The 24,624-nt window shown below is 47.5% G+C and overlaps 1 protein-coding gene across 4 annotated transcripts in view; it reads right to left on the bottom strand.

Annotated features, from left to right (window-relative positions):
- Positions 1–24,624, bottom strand: part of KIF26B (kinesin family member 26B) — a 468,318-nt gene that overhangs the window by 133,417 nt on the left and 310,277 nt on the right. For all 4 annotated transcript variants that reach the window (XM_086693326.1, XM_086693330.1, XM_086693327.1 and 1 more), the window contains one exon: positions 8,993–9,176. In XM_086693326.1, the coding sequence (XP_086549452.1) occupies positions 8,993–9,176 (184 nt within the window). The remainder of the gene's footprint in view (positions 1–8,992; positions 9,177–24,624) is intronic.

Below are 24,624 nucleotides of genomic sequence, written 5' to 3'. Positions count from 1 at the left end.
AAACAACCCTGAAAAAAGTCAGTAGGATTGAGGCTGAAGATACAAAATAGGGAATAAGGTTAAAAATCTCTCATTCTGCCTTCAAGTCTTCATGACTGATCATCTTCCTGGGTTGAAACTCGCCCAGAGATGTTCCTTCTGCAGGACGGCCAAGAACATCAGTGTCTGGAGAACTTCACGTGCCTGGAGCTTTGACCGGGTCTTCAGGAGACCCCCACTCTTCAGCTAAAGCAGACAGGAGTTCAGAGAACTGGAAAATGTAGAAGCTCCATGAAGAAAATGGACATACAAATCTCTTCCCCTTCCTGTGCCCTGAAGGCTACAATAATGGGCCGAGATAGAAGACAGATAACTCTGAGCCGCAGGACCCAACCATTCGTCGCTGCTCACCCACGAATCCTTTTATCCGGTTTGTTCTGTGTAGATATCCCAGGCAAAGAGAGGCCCAAGTGGAGTGTTTTACATTAAGTAACACGCCCGCCCATCCGTAATCAGATCTAACGAAGCTGAAACGTGCCTGCTTAACCCTTCTCGTTTTCCATCTGATAATGAAGACAAAGGAGCATAACCTCCATACAAGGTGACCAGCGGTCTTAGGGGCAGTCACACTAGTAATGAAAAACCAAAATGGCGCCCCACTTTCCTTACACATGTTTGACCATGACCCTTTCTGCCGTGGCCTTTAACGGAGAACGTCTCCTAATGCTTCCCTTTCGTTGGCAACAACGAAAGCTGCTAATTGGAGAGTGGCGTGGCAGGGGCTGTGGACAAAAGTCCCCATGACTGAGGCCATTTGGGTTTGCTCCAGAATCAGCTTGGCCCTTGGAGGGGCCCCAAGAGTGTCTTGGATGGGGCAGGCCCAGAGCTGGGAGGGTGCGGGGACCGCGTGGAAACCTCTGCATGGGGTGCTGGGGGGAAGGACCTGGCAAGATTCATGAGTCTGAATGTTTTCTCCAAGCCTCCTTTCTCTTTCAGACGCAGACTAGAAGAGGGGTCAGAATAAGTAAGAAAGGAAGGACAGAAAACCAAACTCCAACTACAAAAGCTCAGCAGACTCCAGCAAAACCAGCAGAGCACAGACAAGAACTGTAATTAGGGAGGGGAAGGTCACACGAGTTTACTCCTCAGAAGAGCTGACAACTTAATTTACGAAGCTATCAGGCTGGCCGTGTGATGAATTATTTTGTATTATTTATGCAGTATTATCTATGCATCCCTTCCCCCCACTCCTCCCCCCGCTCCAGCTCTCCAAAGTAGAGAACTCACAAGTCACTTTCCCCACGTGTAGCATTTAAGGACTGGGCAGTCACTGGTGAGTGAACAGTAGGATCCAGAATTTTCCATCACATTTGAATTCTTTATTTTGTATACATTCTCAAAATGAATGTCAAAGGCTGGCTCAAGTCTTTCCTGTTTTCTCCGACAGCTTTGGGATGAGGAATGGTAGAAGCAGGAAGGAGAAATTTGACAATCTGCACTCTGTTTAAATAACCCGGACCCTGGTGGGCTGGAAGGCGTGAAATTCTCCACATAACCTGGCATCACTTCCTAAACAAGGGAGGGATACGCCAGCCATTTCTACCTGTTGAATACATAAGAGCTACCTTAGTACCTTTTAAAAATCTTATTTTAGGGGTACCTGGATGGCTCAGTCGGTTCGGCATCGACTTCTGCTCAGGTCACGATCTCACGGTTCGGTTCGTGAGTTCGAGCCCCGCGTCGGGCTCCGTGCTGACAGCGTGGAGCCTGCTTGGGATTCTCTCTCCCCCTGTCTCTCTGCCCCTCCCCTGCTCGCATGCTCGATCTCTCTCTCTCTCTCTCTCTCTCTCTCAAAATAAATAAACTTAAAACAAATTTTTAAAAATCTTATTTTAATCAATTTTTTCTATCTCGTTTTCATCTTGTACTCAGAATGTCCATTGGAAAGGAATCTGGGCTTCCTCTTCAGGAGAGTGTCACAGGGTTTAGTACAGGCACACCTCATTTTATTGTGGTTCACTTTGTTGTACCTCACAGACACTTAATACAAATTGAAGGAATGTGGAGCCCCCGTGCCAAGCAAGTCTGCTGGCGCCATTTTTCCAACAGCAGCTGCTCACTGCCTGTCTCTGTGTCACATTTTGGTATTTCTCACAGTATCTCTAACTTTTTCATTACCATACTGGTTATGGTGACCTGCGATCAGCGATCTCTGTTACTACTGTAACTGGGGTACCACAAACTGTGCCCATACAAGACGGCGAACTAATCAATAAATATCGGGTGTATTCTGACAGCTCCACCGACTGGCTATTCCCCATCTCTCTGCTCTCCTCGGGCCTGTTCCCCGAGACACATTAATATCGAAAGTAAGCCAGTTAATAACCCTACGGTGGCCTCTGTGTGTTCAAGGGAAGGGAAGGGTCACACGTCTCTCGCCTTAAATCAAAAGCTAGAAATGGTGAAGCTGAGAGCTGATAGAGAGAAAGCCAGGCCTCGTGCACCAAGCAGCGAGCCAAGCTGTGGATGCAAAGGGAAAGTTCTTGAAGGAAATTACAACTGCTACTCCAGGGAACACACGAATGACAAGACAGCGAAACAGCCGTACCGCCAACGTGGACGAAGCGTCCGTGGTCCGGACGGAAGAGCCAACAGCCACGACATTCCCTTAAGCCACAGCCTGACCCAGAGCAGGGGCCTGGCTCCCTTCAAGTCTGTGAAGGCTCAGAGAGGGGAGGAAGCCGCAGAAGAGAAGTCTGAGCTGGCAGAGGCTGGGTCACGAGGTTTAAGGGAAGAAGCCGTCTCCGTAAAAGTACAAGGTGAGGAAGCAAGTCCGATGGAGATGCTGCAGCAAGTTCTCCAGAAGGTCCAGCCAAGAGAATTAATGAGGGGGCTACACTCAACCACAGGTCTCAGTGTAGACAGAACAGCCTTGCATTGGAAGACACCATCTAGGACTTTCATGGCTGGAGAGGAGTCCGTGCCTGGCTTCAAAGCCTCAAAGGACAGGCTGACTCTCTTGTGAGGGGCTAATGCAGCTGGTGAGGACTTTAACTCAAACCCTATGTCCGTGTGGCGTTCCAAAAATCCCAGGGCCCTTACGAACTATGCTACATCTACTCTGCCTGTGCTCTAGAAATGGAACAAGGCCTGGATGACAGCACATCTGTTTACAGCATGGTTTACTGAATATTTCAAGCCCACTGTTGAGACCTACTGCTCAGAAAAAAGAATGCTTTTAAAACATGACTGCTCAGGGGCGCCTGGGTGGCTCAGTTGGTTAAGTGTCCGACTTCAGCTCAGGTCATGATCTCATGGTCCGTGAGTTTGAGCCCCGCGTCAGGCTCTGTGCTGAGGCTCAGAGCCTGTACTCAGAGCCTGGAGGCTGCTTCAGATTCTGTGTCTCCCTCTCTCTCTGACCCTCCCCCATTCATGCTCTCTGTCTGTCTCAAAAACAAATCAACATTAAAAAAATAAAAAAAAAAAAAAACAAAAAATGACTGCTCATTGACAGACAATGCACCAGGTCACCCAAGAGCTCTGATGGACACGGACGAGATTCATGTTGAATTCATGACTGTTGACACGACATCCATTCTAAGCCCATGGATCAAATTTCAGGTCTTGAAAACATACATTTTGTAGAACCATAGCTGCCGTCGACAGTGATTCCTCTGCTGGATCTGGGCAAAGTAAACTGAAAGCCTTCTGGGAAGGATTCACCATCCTAGACACCATTAAGAATACTTGTGATTTGTGGAAAGAAGTCAAAGTATCAGCATTCACAGGGGTTTAGAAGAAGTTGGTTCCAGCCCTCAAGATGCCCCTTCAAGACGTCAGGGGAGGGAGTCCCTGAAGCTGTGGTGGAAACAGCAAGGGAACCGGGGTCAGAAGTGGGGGCTGCAGACGGGACCGAAGGGCTGCCATCTCCTCGTCAAACCTGATCGGATGTGCACATGGTTTCTGGAGGTGGAAGGTCCTCCCGGTGAAGAGGCTGGGAAGATGGCTGAAATGACAACGGAGGATTTGGAACAGGACATCAGCTGAGCTGATAAGGCAGCGGCAGGGTCTGAGGCAGGACTCCAGTCCCGAAAGAAGTTCCGCCAGGGGTCAGATGCGATCAGGCTGCGTCGCGTGTTCCAGAGAATTCGCTCATGAAAGCAAGAGTCGATCGATGAGGCCAACTTGTCTTATTTTCAGAAACTGCCCCAACCCCAACCTTCAGCCCCACCACCCTGACCAGTCAGCAGCCGCCAACAGGGAGGCAGGACCCTCCAGCAGCAGGCAAATCACGACTCACTGGAAGCTCAGATGGTTAGCAGTGTTCAGCAATAAGTATTTTTTAATTAAGGTATGTGTGTATGTACATTGTTGATTTAGACCCAATGTTACTGCACACCTAATAGACTATGGTATCATGTAAGTGTAACTTTTATATGTACTGGGAAACCCAAAACATACATTTGGCCAACTTGATTGTGATCTCCGCTTTACCGCAATGGGCTGGAACCAAACCCGCAGTATGTCTGAGGTGTGCCTGCAACCAAATGACTTCTACCGTGGGAAGGTTTATAAATCTGTAAAGGAAAAAGAGCCTGCACGAAAGAGCTCACGTGGTTCTTTTATTTTTTCTATGCTAGGAGTTTACACATCAAACAAGAGACAGTTGAGAATTCTGCTAAATCTAGACAATATAGAACCTGGTGGTGACACTGGCCAAGCAGCGTGTCTGTGTGTGTGTGTGTGTGTGTGTGTGTGTGTGTGTGTGTGTGTGTGTGTGTGAGCGAGCAGGAGACAGAGAGACAGAGAGAGATTATTTACAGAACATACCTTTTAACAGAGGTCAAAACAGTTACTGGGTTTGCAAAACAGTGCTGAATGAAATACACACACCTTAAAACCAAGGGCTGAGAAGAACAAAGGGTTATGGCCCAGCATTTACAGCAGAAGAGAAATAATGCAGCCAGACAAGCAAGTCTATTTCTAAGTCCCAACTCCTAGGACTCTGCCAAGTCGCCTGCCTTTGGGCCGCACTGCCCCAGGAAGAGAAATCTCAGGAAGCACTCTAGAGACGCACAGACGGTTGCGGACAGATGGTGACGGGGGGCCACCCCCCAGGATGCCTAGTCTTAGCAGGGATCCCCAGGGGCAGGAAACAGCAGGAGTAGTGGCTGAGGCTGCTGCCAGTCAAACATCTTCACGGGAGCCTTGAGTTCCCGGAGATCAGGACACCCCCCACTTCCTTTGCAAGGAGGCGCCCAGAATGGCCACCCTGCTCCCCTGTAGTGTGCCCTCCTGGGGCACCCACGGCGGTACTTGGGACACGGTACCTCTATAGACACTTGCTGAGTAAAGCAACTATGGCACGTCCTCCCCACCTGTCCCCGCTTCATTTGCCACGATTCCCCTCCAAGTTTCTCCATCCAATTTTGGGCGATCACTCCATCGTTCGCAGTGTGGGTTCTCTTGCTGCGGGCACCCACCTATACGAGCGGTCTTACGTCCCCAAAACACGATGGGGGAACACAGGCTGAGCGCTCAACATTCCAGCTTTGGAGGCACTCCTGGGGGTCCTGAAGGGGAAAGGAGGGTCCTTTCCCCTCATGCTTCCTGGATTTCCCTCCAGGTGCTCTCCTGGGAAGAGGAGAATTAGCCAGGTACTGGTGGATTGCTGGCCTCACCACCGAGACCATTGCCAGTACCGTTACTGCTCTCGCCTTCAAGTGTTACGCACAGGGGGTGCCTGGAGGGGCTCAGTCGGTTGAGCGTCCGACTTCGGCTCAGGTCGTGATCTCACAGTCCGTGAATTCAAGCCCCACGTCGGGCTCTGTGCTGACAGCTCAGAGCCTGGAGCCTGCTTCGGATTCTGTGTCTCCCTCTCTCTCTGCCCCTCCCCCACTCGTGCTCACTCGCTCTCTCTCAGAAATAAACATCAAAAAAAAATTTTTTTCTTCTTTTTTTTTCAACGTTTTTTTTTTTTTATTTTTTTTTTTATTTTTGGGACAGAGAGAAACAGAGCATGAACGGGGGAGGGGCAGAGAGAGAGGGAGACACAGCATCGGAAACAGGCTCCAGGCTCCGAGCCATCAGCCTCTGGCCTGACGCGGGGCTCGAACTCACGGACCGCGAGATCGTGACCTGGCTGAAGTTGGAGGCTTAACCGACTGCGCCACCCAGGCGCCCCCAAAAAAAATTTTTTTTAAGCGATACGCACAGGAGGCATGGCTGCAAAGCCGCACGCTCGGTGAGTTCAACAGGTAACGTAATTTGCTCTAGACGCTTGTAATCCAAGACAGAGCTCTGGCATGAAGCTGTGACAACAAACGAATGAACCTGAAACATGGACGTTAATTAATTGTGCAAACAAATTTCCTGAGGAGCACGCACTGACTTAGGGGAAGGAGCCATTTTCGAAGAGATTAGAGGTATCATTTACATATAAGCCAAATCAATGAAATATAAACAGGCACTAAGCTTCTCTCATCCACTAATCACCTCTATCTGTTCATTAAGGATGTGTCTACAAGACCGCTTAGTATCGTTTTGTTGATATTACTTGCAAGTTAGAATTATTTTAAGGCTGCGATGCCAACTTTTCCTTAAAGCAGATTGTCCTTCGATCTGGTCCAAATTGGTGAGATTTTTTTCCTTTTTTTTTTTTAAGTTTATTTTGAGAGAGAGAGAGAGAGAGAGAGAGAGAGAGAGAGAGGGAATCCTAAGCAGGCTCTGCGCTGTCAGCACAGAGCTCGATGCGGGGCTCGATCTCAGGAACCACGAGACCATGACCAGAACCGAGATCCAGAGTCGGACGCCTAACCGACCGAGCCACCCAAGCGCCTGAAATTAGTGAGACTTCTAAGACTGACTGGAATAAATGCACCAGGTTGAAAGTGCTGGAAGGAGCGGCCTCTGCCTTGTCTGCCCCTGACTGCAAGCCTAGTGTCCAGCACCGTGCCCGACACGTAATAGGTGCTCAACAAGCATCTGCAGTCTGCCAACGCGCACCCCCGGGGCCGACGACGCCCAGACGTTTCCTGCGTTGTGTGTCTGCTGTACTTCAGCTCCAGACACACTGAAGTTACTGCAAACCCTTCCGCCCCCGCGGCCTCCAGAGGAGCTTTTGGCCTCAAGCGGTGCCCAGCGGCCACACTGACTCTGGGAGGAGGGTCCGGGTTGCTGCTGGCATGGCCCCCGCCACGGAGCGCCTCTGGTCTCCCTGTGTGTCTGCCCTTGGCCGCGCCTGCTACCCTTCCTCTCCCAGCCGTGACTCCGCAAAGGGAAGCGTGTCCTTCTCCCCTGGATCAAGGCAACTGGATCCCACGGTTATTTGGCTGCCCCCGTGACCCCAACGCATTCTTGTCCCCACCCCAAAGTGTTAAAGATCATGCATACCTAGTTGGCAGCCCAGTGAGACCGCAGAAAACAAAATGGCTGTAGGTGTTGACTTCTAGGCTTGAGTCAGGAGGAACCCGAAAATCTCTTACCCCCTGGGGGGGCCTCAGTTATCTTGTTCATTAAACCCACAGGCCTGGGAAACGCTCCCGGGTCTCCTGAGGGAGTCCTCGTGTGGTTGAGGCACGAGAGGTCAGGGTTGAGCGGGGCTTGCGCCCCACCCCCACCTCAGGTTTAAATAATTAAGCGGCTTCTGGCAATTCAATCAAGCTTCTCAACTTCGCCCATACTGATTTATATACAACACTTACTATTTATTCTATTTTCAATTCTGCTGTACTTCTACCTCGACTTCGTCCAGGGGCAGTTCGGCTCCAGCGTTCAAGTTCCAAACTCCTCTTAGCAAAACAGAAGCCCGCGTCCGCTTAAAAAATGGGTCGGGTGGTCAATTTTACGTGACGTGTTAGCTTTTCCACGATTAAAAAGACACGATTTTAAAGCCCTGCATTACCCGCCCTCCTCAGAAGGCAGCATGTCAACCATCTGTGATGACCTCCGTGAGGGTGTCACTGTCCCCCCTCAGCAGCTGTCCCCTCTACGAGTCCTTCCCCAGAGAGAGATCCCAACCCGCAGGGTTTTCTCCGTCTCCTTCCCGGCTGGTGAGGCGAGGGCAGCCCTACAGCCCTTGTTCCCTACTCTACTTCTGGGCCTGGGGGAACCGTCGGGAAAATTCCAGAACCGCATACATTCCGCTGGAGTAAGCATTGCTCCGTTCAAAACAATCTTCCAGTTTATACACCATCGGGAAGAGGAACACGGCAAGTTCATGCCTTCCCGAGGTGGGTGGTGAAGTTGGGGGGGTTGGGAGAATACGGAGGAGGGGAGGAGGCAGGGAAGCAGTGAGGAGAGGAAGGCGTGGCCAAGAAAGAAGGGGCAGAGGGCCCCACGGTGAGCTCCAGAAGGCCGGTGAGTTACGGGAAGACCAGGCACCTGGAACGGCCGTGACTGGGGGTCCAGGGAAAAAGGGGATCAGCGGCCGCGCAAGCTCGGTCCTCACAGTACAGCAGCCAAGCCTTCAGCCAGACCTGCAGCGTTCCAGAAAGAAGGCGGTGGCAGATCGCGTTGAGCGCGCAAGGCACTGGCGGGGTTGTGTGCCCCGTCCCACTTCTGACGAAGACGAAAGAGACACAGCAGCCACCTTTCCTCAGCTAAGTGTTTTCCTGAGTCTCGCTTATTCTCCATCTGAAGAGGAGAGTGTGAGGAGTTCACCCAGGCACCCACGTCGGCACCGAGAGTCTGGGGGTGGTGTCTGAAAACGAAGTTTCCGAAGCAGCCTCCGCCTGCTGCCCTTTGTGTCTTTGTTTACTCCAAACGGCTACAGATCTGTCGACACTGCCCAGCTGCCTGTGTCCTGCCCAAACCCAATCAGACCTCGAACACTCTCATGGTCTCCACCGGCCACGTCATACACGGGACTGAAGAAGAGCTGACGGTACTTCCAAGCGAATCTCATTTTGACCCCTGTGCTCCCTGGTCACCCCCTTGTGTTAACAAACCAACCGGGCTCCTCGTCCTCTGCTTTCGCCTCGATGCGCAACCCGCCCCACCGCCCAGCACCTACCTTGCCCAGGCCTGGCGTGTCCTTCACCTTGTTGACGGCCCGCAGCAGACAGGGCGGGGCCGGGGGAGGGCAGGTCTGCAGGATGCCACTGAAGCTGGTGGCAAAGAGCGGGGGCTCGGCCACAGAAGACGTGGAAGGCCGGTGTTTCTTCTTTTTGGAAGACAGATTTAACTTCTGGGCGGCCCTGGAAGGAAAAATGCAGAAAAGGGCCAGTAAGGAGAAAAGTATGGTCCAATCAGATATGCTAGGGTTACTTTATTTCCTTGCTCTCTCTCTCTCTCTCTCTCTCTCTTTTTAAATTTTATTTGAGAGAGAGAGAGACAGAGAGAGACAGAGAATCTTGAGCAGGCTCCGCACTCAGCGGGGAGCCCAATGCGGGGCTCGTTCCAACGACCCTGGGATCATGACTTGAGCTGAAATCCAGAGTCGGATGCTCAACCGACTGAGCCACCCAGGTGCCTCGTGTTTTCTTTCTCTTAAAGAGCCCCTCGTTCTTCCTGAATCTTGACAGTTCCCTGTTCATCCTCTGGGTGCTTGCCAGTAGCCGCAACACTGCCACGACCCTCATGAGCTACCCAATCGCTCACACAGAAGAAAAATGCCATAAAAGTGCACGGCTCTTGCAATCGCGATTTACAAAGGGGAGTTTGTTATGTACACTCAGCTTCAGCACGGACAAAGCTGGTCATCTCTGGGGATAAAACAGCACCCGTTAGGTTAATCGTCCCATAGCTTCTCTGGCACAAACTCAAGTGTGAGAGACCTTATGAGCTATTTAGAGATTCTAACAATTCCAAGCCAGCCTGATGACGATCTACAAGGTGACCAGGGAAGGCATGCTCTGTGCCTGGTGGTGGAAGAAAACGGCCCAGTGCGATGGGGAAACATAAATCAACCTGGTTTCAGAAACAGAACACCAAATCAGAGTGAAGTCCAGCCAGGGTAGATGGTGCTGCTGAGTGCAGGGGCTGCTTGGGTGGAAACCAGGCTTTCTGCGGGGTGGTCTTTCGATACAAAATGCAATTCACTGGGCAAGCACCAGGGGTGAGGGTCAGAGCCAGCAAACTTGGCACAGAGCCTGCAGATGGGGAACGGTGGGGGGGGGAGTGGGGGGGTTGCCAACATTGTTAATAACATCTACTGTTCATGTCACATCCCCGACCATTCAAATGCTCTGCAACACTTCCTCTTACAGTGAAACGAGGCGAGTGGCCACAAGGCAGAGGCATTTCAGAGACTCTAACATATTCGCTTCTGGATTAATTCTTGGTGTTTTCACACCGTACTTGTGTTGGACGAATTCCAGTTGCCTCATCCAATGGTATTAAACGTTTGAGCTGCTGTTTAAAACAACCAGACTACCATGACCTTGTTCGACAGACCAAAACCTAATCCATCCACTGTCAGCTGCCTGACAGGGCACCAGTGACGCAGGTCAAGGAAACAGAATCATCATCGCCTGCACCTCCTCCCGTCCCCCATCTTACTGATCGGGAATAGTTAGTTTTAATCTTGGGTCGGTAATTGTCATCCTCTGGCAAATCTCTTGAGCTACAAAATCGCCACAGTGCATATACAGCCACCAGGAATCATCACTTCAAAGTTTGTATGTTCTTAGCTGTAAACCCAAAAATCTTCACGAGAGTGAAATACAGGGGAATGAGTTACATGAGGAACAGGAGGGCGGAGCCCCGACGCCCTGTGCCCCACCTGGAGATCTAACAGACGTCTCGTACTTGAAGACCAAATTCATGATCTTTTCCTGAAAAGCTGGACGCCCTCAGCCTTCCCTCTTTCAGAAAATGGCGATTCCATCCGTGCAATGGCCCCGACACCTCTGACTCCTCTTTCTCTCACACCAGCCAGCCGATCCATCAGGAAACCTTATTGGCTGTAACTTCAGAATAGGTCCATGATGTACTACCTCTCATCACCTTTACTGCTCCTGTCTCCCTCTGAGCCACTAAGCTCTCTTGCCTGGATTCCTAAAATAGTCTCCTACTTTGTCTCCCTTCCTCTGTTGCCCCCCACCCCTAGCCCCTGCTGTGCAGTCTATTCTCCACACAGTTGTCAGAGTGGTTCTGCTAAAACATAACTGCTCAAAACCTTCCATTTTGCTTCTTATCTCATAGTAAAAGCCAAGTAATTACAGGGGCCTACAAGCCCTCACATATATCCTCCTTCATATCTCAGACCACCTTTCCTACTATTCTCGTCTTCAGTTACTCTGATCCAGCCATACAAGCCTCCAGATACTCCTGATACGCTCCAGCCACAGGGCCTTTGCACAGGCTCCTGCCTTGGCCTGGAATGCCCTGCCCCAGGTAGAGCTAGGCACATGGTTTCCTCCCTTACCTCCTTTAAATCTTTCTTCAAATGTTACCTCATCAGTGAACCTACCCTGCGCACCATGGCAGACTGTACTTTCCAAAATGGCTGCACCGATATATATCTCATCTCTTACACTCTTCCTATGACACGTCATTGACCTATCTCCATTGACAGGCATGGTCTGTTTTCCTTCTCTTTCAACTTCAGTGGAACTTTGACATTGTCTTGAACCCAGAATATGGTGGGAATGACCCAAGTTTGGGTCGTAACAGACAACATGGCTGCTACCGGCTCTCTTGCCCTGGGAACCCAGCCTCCATGTTGTGAGGAAGCACAAGCCACACAGAAACGGCCACGCAGAGAAGAGCTGAGGTCTCCAGTCAACAGCCGGCGTCAACTACCAGACGACTGAATAAATAAGCCTTTAGATGATTCCAGGGGCCATACTTCAAGTCTTCCAGCTGAGGCCCAAGGCATTGTGGGCAGAGATGACCCATCCCAACTATGTCTTGTCCCAAATTTCTGACCTCCAGAGACCACGAGGGATAATAAGTGATCACTGTTGCTTTAAGCCACTAAGTTTTTGGGGTAACTGGTTGCACAGCTATAGTAAATGAACCACGACCTTGCCCCCAATCTCCTCGTTTCCACTATCCTGCCTGCCTTAGCCGCCCACCCCTTGCATGGCACTTATGTCTTCTAATACAGCAGGTGACTTACTTAGTATTCATGTTGGTTGTTAATTGTCTGTTTCCTGTCTATAATGTAGATCCTGGCAGGGCCAAAGAAGCATATGTATATGCTGAATGAATGAATGAATGAAGACCCGAAGAATTGGGGATATTTAGCCTGGGGAATATAAACCAGGAGAAAAGGGAGGGAAGAGTATTTAAAAAAAAAAGTCTAAAAAAATTAATAGGGGTGCCTGGGTGGCTCAGTTGGTTAAGGGTATGACTTCAGTCCAGGTCACGATCTCACAGTCTGTGGGTTCAAGCCCCGTGTTTGGCTCTGTGCTGACAGCTCAGAGCCTGGAGCCTGTTTCAGATTCTGTGTCTCCCTCTCTCTGACCCTCCCCTGTTCATGCTCTGTCTCTCTCTCAAAAATAAATGCACATTAAAAGAATTTTTTTAATGAATACATGCTATGTAGCAGGAGGTATTCTTTTTTTTTTTTTTATTAATTTTTTTTTCAATGTTTTATTTATTTTTTTGGGACAGAGAGAGACAGAGCATGAACGGGGGAGGGGCAGAGAGAGAGGGAGACACAGAATTGGAAACAGGCTCCAGGCTCTGAGCCATCAGCCCAGAGCCTGACGCGGGGCTCGAACTCACGGACCGCGAGATCGTGACCTGGCTGAAGTCGGATGCTCAACCGACTGCGCCACCCAGGCGCCCCATAGCAGGAGGTATTCTTCAAACAAGAATGCCAGATAACTTCACAGGCTATCTTTCTGAATCTCAGAAAACCTGGTGAAGAAAATAATAGCACTCCCATCTCACAAAGAAATGAGATTTAAAGAGTCAAACCCAGAGTCTTTTTAGTACCTGACCTGAATCTGAACACCCAGCTTCTTCAGATGCTGAGGAGAGATAATGGGCAAGTTACTTCAATTCTGATGTTTATAATGTATACAAAGTGTCTCCAGAGCACCTGGCATGTGCTTGGCATTCAATCATACAACCATCGTCCCTATTATAAATGTTATCATTTCTGCATAGTAAGACACAGCAAAAATAGTGCCTACCGTTATAGGCTTTTTATGAAAATTAAGATTGCACGTGCAGTGTTCAGTAACAGGAAGTTCTGGTTTTTTTTGTCTTTTTTTTAAAGTTTATATACTTGTTTTGAGTGGGGGGGGAGGGGCAGAGACAGAGGGAGAGAGAATCCCAAGCAGGCTCCACGCTGCCAGCACAGAGCCCAGTGCAGGGCTTGATCCCACGATCCTGAGATCATGACCTGAGCTGAAATCAAGAGTTGGATGCTGAAGTGACTGAGCCCTCCAGGCCCCCCAGGAGGTTTAATAGACGGTACTTTGAAGGATTATAGGCAGTGAGGCTAAGACCGAATCTAGGTCTCCCTGCCCCATGTTGCACCACACCATCTCTTACCAGGCAGGTAAAACAGAAAGGCATAATTGGGTTTATAAGTGTAAGTGATATCTTTCCAGAAATTAGAGTAACCCATTAGTAATGGGTCTGCTTCGCGAAATAGTGAGCTCTTTGCCACTGGAAGCATCCAGATAGTAGCTAGAAAGGCACTTCCAGGGGGCAACAGGGGAAAGAATGTGTGCATTGGGAAAATCAGATGATTTCCAAAATCTCTTCCAAGATTCTGAAGCAATTCCTGGAAACTCTAGTCCTTTTAGGGAAGCCGTGGTTGGCTTCCATGCAGAAAAACAGAAATGGGGGGGAATCCTTTTGCGAACACATTGAAAAATTCCTTTCTGTTTGAAACACACATTTGAGATAAATACCCTTAGAGAACGCCAGAATTTGAAAGATGAACAAAAACCATATTTTACAGCCTTATATTCTAGAAGAACATTTTATTTTAATTTTGACATCATTATAACCAGCTGTTTGATCTGTCTTACGTGTTCCAATTTCTTGCAAGTCAGTAGCTCCCACTCCTACTGTGTAGCACTCCAATGACAGGCAGAGAGGGGAAGGTTAAGGTACAGAAATCATTCATGGATAATTGTATTATCAGTGACATAAAGGAGAGGCAGTCATGAGAGAATAAGAGTGAAGACATTTTGGCTAGACGTGTATTTTGTGTAATTAATGCCTTACAAGTTCTTTCTTCCGACGGAGAAAAACAAATGAGTAGGTTGTCTTACAAGATTTCAAACAACAACAAAAAAAGCCCTCCTTAAAACACAATTATAAGCGGTATTTACTTGTCTCGTTCTTACCATGGATAATATCATATACTACCTCAAGCTATTCATCCCGGTACACATCTTTAAATATCGATGATCTTCATTTGCTTCTCTGTGTCTTATTTCTTTTATTTCTTTTTTTCTTTATTAACAACATTCTAATGTTTATTTATTTTTGACACAGAGAGAGAGAGAGAGAGAGAGAGAGAGAGACAGAGCATGAGCGGGGGAGGGGCAGAGACAGAGGGAGACACAGAAGCCGAAGCAGGCTCCAGGCCCCGAGCTGTCAGCACAGAGCCCGACGTGGGGCTTGAACCCAGGAACCACGAGATCATGACCTGAGCCGAAGTCGGACGCTCAACCAACTGAGCCACCCAGGCGCCGCTCTGTGCCTTATTTCAAGAAAAAAAGAGAGCCTCCCTAACAGGATGAAATTAATATTTACTGAATACCTGTCAAGAAAGTGGTGCTGGGGCGCCTGGGTGACTCAGTCTGTTAAGCGTCCAACTTCGGCTCAGGTCATGATCTTCTGGTCCATGGGTTTGAGCACTGTGTAGGGCCCTGTGCTGACAGCTCAGAGCGTGGAACCTGCTTCGGACTGTGTCTCCCTCTCTCTCTGCCCCTCCCCAACTAGTGCTCTGTTTCTCAAAAATGAAAAACATTAAAAAAAATAAAAAAAGGAAAAAGAAAATGGTGCCACGCTAAGCACATCAGGCTGGTGTGAACTTGGCGAGCATTTAAACTGGGGAGCTCAGTTCTTCCCTCTGGGTTCTACCCCTTTCTCTCCCTTGCCTTATCATCTCACCCAGGAGACAACCATCCTAACATATTATATGATGGTATCTGAATTCAGGAATCAGTTTAGAACTGACATGACCTTCACATGGGATGGTTCCTTACTCTGATTGGCCAGATCTACCCAAATCTAAAAAAAAAAAAAAAAAAAAAAAAAAGAGAGAAATAATTACCTGGGAAATTTTATTGGTTTAGTTGGGGGGAAAAACCTTAGGTCTCAGTTATATAGACCAGAGGGGCAATTTATGAGGATTCTTCTTTTTTTTTTTTCTTGGTGCTTGTGTGATAGACTATTTGACCTTCAATTTTCAGAATTGTGGGGTGCTTAAATGGAAAGCCCATCATTTTAAGTGTATCTCATGAGAATTAAATTGGGGTCTACCACCCTTAGTGTCTAGAGATTACTAAAATATTGACCTAAAAATCTTTTAAGAATTACTAGCTTCACGAAGCATAGAACTTACCTTAAGGAAGAGGAAGGAATATCAGGCAGTATTGTCATCTTTTAACGATTCGCCGTCCTGTTTAAAATCCTACATACTGTGTGTTGCTAACCACATTCTGAGAGCACTTCCTTTGATCTGGGGCGGGTGTTCAAGTGTGAGATGCTCGGATAGATGGGCTTATAAAAATTAAGAGGTCATTCAAGCTCTACCAAATTTGATCCAGGTAATTAAAAAAATTTAATGTTTATTTATTTTTGAGAGAGATAAAGAGTGTGTGTGCGAACGGGGGAGAGGCAGAGAGAGAGAGAGAGAGAGAGAGAGAGAATCCCAACCAAGATCCGTGCTGTCAGCGCAGAGCCCGATGCAGAGTTAGAGTTGTGAACCACGAGATCATGATCTGAGCTAAAGTCAAGAGTCAGATGCTTAACCGACTGAGCCACCCAGGCGGTCCTGGACCCAGGCAATTGACTGGTGAGACATCAGCTGAAGAACCAACCGCTCCAGAGGAGGACAGGCTGAGGTCCTCAAAACTGCTACATCTGCCAAAGGGAAAGGGTCCTGACCCAGGAGGGGACGACAGTGGTAGGATGTCCACCGTCAGCACATGAAAGACGATCCAAACTTCAACTGAACGTGACAATGGCTGGGGCTGCCATGGGCTACGATGGCTTATCTGCCATCCTAAAATATGTCAGAGCTCCGAGGATGGAGACTGCCTGATAATGAGCAATGACATGACAGATCACAGCAGCTCCTAAGAAATCTATGCGGTCAATGACACAAGACGGAGAAGAAAATAGAGCCGACTGTAAATACAGAGGATGTGACAAGAACCAGTGGTCTAAGGCGAACCTTCTGGAAACAGTTAAGGTATCCACGTGCAAGCAAAGAAACAAAACAAGGGCAACAGAGTGCCAGTTAGGCATCACCGTGAGAGAAGACCTATTTAAAAGCACTATGGAAATAAAAAAACGTTGAAAAAAAAAATTTTTTAAAAATAAAAAAAATAAAAATAATAAAAAAAATAAAAGCGCTATGGCACTGCCGTGAAGCATGCTGGTCTTTCTGGAAACTCTCCAGCAGGGAGTGAGAACATCCTCCTTCACCTTTCCATTTCATAACTGGCTGTCCCTGAGGTCATTTCCATGTCTCCAGAGACTGAAAATCACACGGGTCTTGGGGTTTTCCCCATTTTTATGTAAATGATCCATTTCATCAGCGCTAGAAGAGAATTCATGACATGACTTCCAATAAAATGTTTAGGAGCAAACCATGGCTGGCCATTAACGTCATACCACGGCGTGTAACACACTACGGCAGGATGCGATTACAGTTTGAACATGAATTGACTTCTACAGTTTAATGCACGATACTCACCCACGGTGATAATTTCTATGAATTTACCTTATGCTTAAAAAATTTACCCACTCTTCAATGGCTTGTCTAAGCTGCCGTCATCAACTACTTTAGCCTTCAGGGGGCCTCATCTGTTGCCTTGAAGTCTTACAGCGACTGGTCTTGAGAGTATCTATCTTGTGTTCCGACGTTTGATGAGACGCTGCTTTGAGGTGAGGGCTCTTGCCTCTCTCTCTCTCTCTCTCTCTCTCTCTCTCTCTCCAGCACTGCAGTATTAACTTGCTGAACATCAATGTCACGTGTCCTTTCTTCTGGACCTGCCACACTGACCCCAGAACTCTGTGCCTTGTTGAGGTGACAGTATATACTACTCAAGTGCTGGGCGATCCATCCAGCCCTTGGGGTTACGACACATGGAAAGTCCAAGCTTACGTAGCCTAGGGTTCTAGGTAATGCTTACACCTTGCAACAGAACGTCTTATTCTTTCTAAAGTATGTTCCATCCCTCGTCACAGCCATCCTCGCTGCTGAGAAGTTATCTGTACCACAAATGACAGGTTAGAAAAGAGGAAGGCTCCGAAGTTACCAGATCTTATCCACAGTCACAGGACTAGCGATTCTCATCTTTGAGATTAGGATTCAAGCTTTCTGTCTTCTAGGACTGGGGATTTTCCACTGCCTCGTGCTATGATGCAACTTGATAAATAAAAGCAGTTATTTTATTTTATTTGGGCAAAATAAAACCAAATGATAATCATTTGATTAATAATAAAGACCAAAAAAAAAAAAAGCCAGTTACATATTTTTGTATGTAACTCAAATCAAATCATATATAAGCATTTACCAATTACCGATCTAGTTGCCTAGCAACGTACCTTCCTATCACAGGGGGAAAATGTCTCTGCTGAGTGAGTCGGGTCATGCCCAGAATTAGGACGTGAATGGCAAATTATATGAAAATGGCTTCTCTGTCCCTAAAATCCCAACCCAGAGTGAGTCCTTGCCTGACAATAACAGCAACACAACATCTACTGCCACCACCGACATCATTATGTACCATCCCCCATTACCTCCTGCCTCCCCCTCTGTAGACACAAACAGGATGCCGGAAGCTGCTTAGAATGCATCTGAGCGCTCTGGGAACCCAATCGGTCCATCAGGATTTACCGAATGACAGCCATGCACAACACAAGTGTGCAATCAATGGGCTACAGATATCACAGAAGTCATCTCTGAGTCACCCAGAAGCTGCTTTGTGTCCCAGAGTCTACTCCTAAATCGCACAGATGAGAAGAATCCACCCCACCCCACACGACTGATAACTTGATATCGGCTCCAGAGATAAAGAGAAGTGTGAAGGAGACTGGGGACACACGGCAGGTAAACCAGGTACCCAGTTCAAGGGCTTCCCCACCAGAGTCAAGCTGGAAGTTCCTCCTGAACTGTTATCCGAACCGCACACCATTCGCCCATACCTGGGGGCACAACAAAGGGTAAAAAGCAATGTTTGAAAACACGCCGTTGGTAGATGTTACCATCCATGTGTGTCTGGAAGTTTTTCATGGTCAGAGTAAGAACGTTACGAACAAATGACAATATGGCTCAAGGCAAAAATAATGGCTGCGACAAGACCCCATTCATAAACCATGGTTTTTACCAAAGCTACTCAAAGTAAAAGCTTCTCCTTTGTGGAAAGCCAGGTCCCTATGAAAGTGTTAGCTGAGCCAAGGTCCTTGTGTGAAAAGAGAAATGCTTTCCTATGTCCAAATAAAGCAGAAGATGTCTGATTAAAAAAAAAAAAAAATTGGCCGTTGGTATAGAAAGCTAAACAGAAGTACAGATCATGGATTTGTAATTTCCTGGCTGTTGGATTTTAGAAACACCAAATAAACACTCCGTCCATGGCTTGGGAAGTTCAAAGGGAAGCCTCCTCCGCCTCCGTTTCTGGAAGGTGCATAGGCCATGGTCTCCCTGATGCTGTGGTTTCTCAGGGCTCAGCTAAGTGGCTCCGATGTCTACCGGGATTTGGAACACTTTAAGAAAGACCTTCCACCTGTCTTCACCACGGGCTAAGCCCTCTCCGCTCATTAAGTTGCCTGTTGCTCAGAACTCGCCGTCCTCCAAGCTGTGCTCACTCTGGCGGCCGGGAAGCAGGGCACTGGACACTGCGGCTGAACTTCTTGGCTTCCCTCGGTATTCTGCGCAAGCTGAGCTCTCATGGAGCGCCTTCACCAGTGAGCACAGTGCCACCTGTAGGAGGCAGGGCCCCGGGGCCCAAGAGAAGGTTGGGGACCTCTGCTCCAATGAACCTGCCCAGAGCCTGATGGCGACCTGGTGCCACCCTCTATCGGCAGCCTGGGAACAGGTGGACTTCTCAGTACCCGCATGTCCAGCAGACCTCCTACGTCAGACCTGGGTACTGCCCCGATGGCAAACTCCAGGGCAGGACCTGGAAGAAAACCCTCCCTAGAGACCGGGAAGTTCTGGTTCTGAGACTGAATGACAGCAGCAAGAGGCCTCTTGCTTCGAGCTTCTGTGGTCTGTCGTATCTTAAGAGAGAAGACCCTCGTTCTGTCAGGAACATTGGAAGATGGAATAAACTGAAACCATCCTCAGTTCGCGTGTAACAGAAAGGTCTAAAGGAACGCACTACCGATTTGTCAATTGCCTGCGATGCCGTGTGACATACCCTTGAGCTTACGACTCCAGAGCTGGTGGCTTCTTCGCGACCTGCACGCCGTTATTCCTCTCCACGCACACCTACAAAGTTACACTCCTGCTCCCTGCTCTCCCGGGCTCCCACCTGCCAATACACACCCGTAAGAACTTCGGCAGGGAGGAGAAAACCATCGCGAACACGGCAGTCTGGAGGTACGCCTTCAGGGCGTTCTCTTTGCAGTGTGTTGACTATAGATGCCCTGGATGATGCCAGGTGAAGAGCACCCGCAGGGTGGGCACACTGCCCCATTTCCCTCGGACACAGCCTTGCCTTCTGTCTGAGCTGGTGACAATGACCTTGCACCCGGGTTTGACGACCCAGCATTTGTTCCTATCGTGCAGTTGCTTCCAAGCCCTGGAGCTTGGTCTTCCCAGGCTCCAACCTTGGCCTCCTGGTCTCCTGCCTCTCCGCCTTGGCTTGCCAGCTTGACTTCTGCTTTCTAGCCCTCCGTTCCAGCCTGGGTTGATCTCCCTGGCTTTCTTCCTAATTTGCACTCAGGTCCTTATACATTTTGCCTTGTGCCAACTGACCTTCTGGCCATTAATCTCTTCTGGACAGATGATGCCTCCCATCTACAGATCATTTCCTCTGGCCTGATCTGCCCAGCCCAACCCTGCTTAGTACCAGAGAAACTGCATAGCTTGAACCTCCTCCGGAGCTATACCTTTGCAAACTGGGCCCAATAATACCTAAATTAAAAGAACTGTGAGCACCTAAGACACATGACCCACATAAATGCAAATTTAAAATCCATCCCCAACTAGATATATATGATTTTCTTTAACCGCCATTACTGGGAACTATCACAAACACGAGTAATGGAGAACCAGCTAGTCTTACTGAATGCGGTGGATGAAACCAGGTACCTACAATGCAGCATTTCAGCTGCCTATAGACAGGAAAAGACAACCACAGGCTAATTCAGGCCCATTCCGTGTGGAATGCCAGTGCCGGATTTTTCTGGGGAGAAACAGTTGTCCATAATGTGTGTGTGTGTGTGTGTGTGTGTGTGTGTGTGTGTGTGTGTACATATATCTTCTACGGTAAAAGGACTATCCAACTAAAATTAAGATTCCTTCAAGGAATAAGCATATTCCAGATAATTTGATTCCAAGAACCTAATGAATCTAATGTTCTTTTCATTACATCATGCTGCCTTTTAAATGCTAACTCCAGTAGTTTCTAGTTAAGTCATTTATACATATGCTAATGTAATGTGGAAAAGAAGAAATCACATGATTTACCATAAACAAGACAGTCCATTTAAAAGCCAAGGGTGACCACTAATGCCCTAAGTTTTCCTTAATATTTATCTTCCTTGGCTGTTTGGTAGAGAATTATTTTGAAAAGCAGAAGAAACTGAAGGGCAGTTGTGTTGTTCACTTTTTAGGTCTTTATTATTATTTTTTTTACGTTTATTTTTAAGGGAGGGAGAGAGAGAGACAGAGCATGAGCAGGGGAGGGGCAGAGAGAGAGGGAGACACAGAATCAGAAGCAGGCTCCAGGCTCTGAGCCGTGAGCACAGAGCCTGATGTGGGGCTCGAACCCACAAGCCGTGCGTGGGCTCACGACCTGAGCCGAAGTCGGAGGCTTAACCAACTGAGCCACCCAGGCGCCCCTTTAGGCCTTCATTTTAAAAGAAACAGTGCTTTATTCTCACTTTTCCCATATTTTGATCATGTGAAATCACAAACTGACATGAGATTACTCACTCCAGAAATAATTTGATGCCTGAAGCAGCAAAGTGCTATCAGGGTGTGAGAGCTAGAAGTGGGCAGCGTCTGCAGAGAAAATAAAGCCTTTAATCCATAACTCTTTGCTCAATACCTGTGGCTCTTTCAGACCAAAGCTAATTAATTGTAAATGCTGGCTGACATGCTCTGTGGTTTGGGGGCTTCTTGGTTAATTAAATTTGAATATAACGGTTTTGTTTGTTAAAGGAAGTGATTGTTTTTCCTCCTTTAATATCAATATTTCTTTTTGTTCAGCAAATTATTTACTATAGTTGAAATTGGAAGGAATCATTAAGTAAGTTATTCCAAAGAACCACAATCTGCATGGGGTCTCTGGAAACAGCAGAGGGACAGACTGCCTGTCCCTGACTCTGCTGCAAGGCTGGACTGCCCCAGACCCCGGGGCAGTGGTTTAGACTGCCTGCACCTCCGCAGCCCTGTTAGAGGGAGAGAGGCAGAAACTTACATGCCCCGCCCCCTTTCCTATCGATTCTGCTGCCTGGCCGCGTGGGCTGGGGTCTGTGCAGGTTGGTGAAAACCGTGATAAACGCACACGGCAATAAAGTACACTCACCACAAGCGTGTCCAAAAGCCCCGATGCAGAGGAAGGAGGCAACTGTTGTTTTCAGTAGAGAAGTGATCCCCAACGGGACCGACAGCATAGATGAGAGATCACCCCAAAGCAAAATAATTTGTGAAAGGAGAAAGACTCTAAGGTAATCACAGCCTATGTGACTGGAGGGGTGATTCCTTTTGTGACTTTGAATCAAAGCTGCTAACAGTGACCTATCATTTACCTTTTCTTACACCTTCCCACTTATTTGGTTATTTCTGCAGGTGCAGGGTGGTTATGCTACAAAATAACAGGGGAAGGGAAAAGGAGGCAGATCTGGGGTGCACATCTTCATTGATAGAACATGTCTTGAGCACCAAGTAGGGACCCCCCCCAATCCCTCTCATTCTGCTATCGCACGTACTGTCCCTAGTCAGCACCCCTGAAGTTGTTGGGGGCTATGCGCGCGCAGGAGTGTGTGTGTGTGTGTGTGTGTGTGTGTGTGTGTGTGTGCGCGTGCGCGCGCGTGTGCACAAGTGCATCTGTGTAGTATGGAGATGGAGAGGAGAAGGTAGGGAGAATAAGAAATTAAAAATGGGAAGATACCTCAGTGGATTCCTGTCAATGAAAGTTTCTGCTACATTCTTCAGTTACTTTTTTTGTCTTGCAGTTGGCAGGTGTTTTTGAAAAAAATTACCAAAAGATTGAACACTGCTACAACCAAAGGAATTCTTTTGAAACAAACTGCAGGCAAGAGAGAAATTTATCAAAATAAATGAAGATTTTAGTTTGAATTTCCTGGCGAAGTCTGTAAAGAAACCTAAGTTAAGCTGCACAATGAACTAATGTTTACTTTGGAAGGCATATTATCTTTAGGGAGGTGAAATCTACGATAGGTAATAATAGATTTTTCATGCTGTGTCTAGTCTCAGTTACTGGAATCCTAAGTTAAATGAGTCCCATTTTTGCAGAATTTGGAGCATGATTATATTATTTATTTTTTACTTTTAATTAAAAAAATTGTTTTTAAATGTTTATTTATTTTTGAGGGACAGACCACAAGCAGTGGAGGGGCAGAGAGAGAGAGAGAGAGAGAGAGAGACTGGGAGACACAGAATCTGAAGCAGCTCCAGGCTCTGAGCTGTCAGCACAGAGCCCAATGCAGGGCTTGAACTCACCAACTGTGAGATCATGACCTGAGCCGAAGTTGGACGCTTAACTGACGGAGCCACCCGGGCACCCCATGGTTGTATTATTTTAAGTAGCCACACAGGTTTAAAGTACTGTGTCAACTTTACTAACTCATTGTTAATTAGAACCACAGCTTTCTGACACTGGATCCCTGGCTGAGAATAAAATCTCTAGGTCTGATTTTCTTATCAGGAAAATAATATTTATGTCCTGATAGACATAATCTGTTCTAGGAATAGATTGTGTGAAAAGAAGAAAATATCTGTTCTCTAGACCAGGACGCCATCCAGCTGTGTCTGTGAATATACTCAGGTGCAGCTGGACAGAATGTAATTCATGTTACATAATCAATCAAACGATCAATCATCTTCTCGTCTGGATTCCCACGTTTACACAACAGATACACTCTATAAATTGCTTGTAATTTGAGTTATTATAAATTGAATCTAATTTCACATTGATTTCTATTAAAATTTCAGAAGGCATTTTATCTTTATGAATCCTATTCAATTGAGGGTATCTACGCACACTTTATCTTTCAACGTCTGTGCTTCCCTTCCACTCTGTCAAATACGTAGTCACCACCAACGCAAAGAGTTGTTCAAAGATGCATAGAAGTGACTCCTAATGTATGACTAACTACCAAGAAAAGGTTAAGAAATACATCAGGTTTTTCACTTGTTTCCCTAGCCTTTGACTTCATCAAGAGAAACCGCTTACTTTCAAGACACACAATCACAGTTTAGATCTTTCTCAGTATTTGGAAATAAAAAAAATATTTGGTTGAGGTTTTTAGATTGCAGAGTCTTCAGCATGAAGATGGCAAGTGAAGTCACAAGAATGGACGAGATGGCCAGGGAGGGGCAGAGCAGCATGAGAACGACGAGTGGCCCATGACCGAACCGTGAGGAGCTTCAACATCTAATGAGTGATGCAGAGAGAGGGGAGGGGAGGGCGGAGGGGCCTGTAAAGGAGCAGCAGACTGGGGGGTGGGGGGTGGGGAGACAGACCGAGTGGTCACTGATGTTAAATGCCACTAAGAGACCAACAAAGACAGCGAATGGAAAGTGTCCACTGGACCAGAACTAATAAGTTCATCACTGACCTTGAACAGAGTCGGAGGAGAGGCCGAGGACGTTTCGGAGCGTTGCAAAATAAAGGGGGGGCTGAAGAGGCATAGAGAAGGAGGCCTACGCTACTATTTCAAAAAATTAAACAAGAAAAGAAAAAAATGTAAAGCATTGCATTTTTAGACCTTAGCTTATGTGCCTTGTACTGAATTATGAGGCTCCGGTGTGACTTTGTATTTAGCAGGGGCCGATATAAAAGCATCCATAGAAACCATTTCTACAGCTTATGAAAATTAAAGAAAATATCTTTCCTCTTATTATCCATGCCTTTATTTATTCCTGTTCTTCTACAGATATTGACTAAGCACCTACCATCTATAAGTTCCCTGGATCCATTGAGACAAATTCTCTGAGAAAGACTAGAGGTCTGCACACAAATCCTATGTGTCACTTTACTGGGTGAGAGGAATATAAGCCAATAAAAAAGGCACAGGCTTTGGAATCATAGAGGCACGGTTCCAATCCTGGCTTTGCTATCTCCCTGGACACGTATGAAA

The sequence above is a fragment of the Puma concolor genome, chromosome E4 (genome assembly GCF_028749965.1).
Source record: "Puma concolor isolate L17-30 chromosome E4, mPumCon1.1.hap2, whole genome shotgun sequence".
In the NCBI taxonomy this organism is placed as follows: Eukaryota; Metazoa; Chordata; class Mammalia; order Carnivora; family Felidae; genus Puma; species Puma concolor.
The sequence above is the reverse complement of the archived record's forward strand: the minus strand, read 5'-3'. Positions and strand labels throughout refer to the sequence as shown.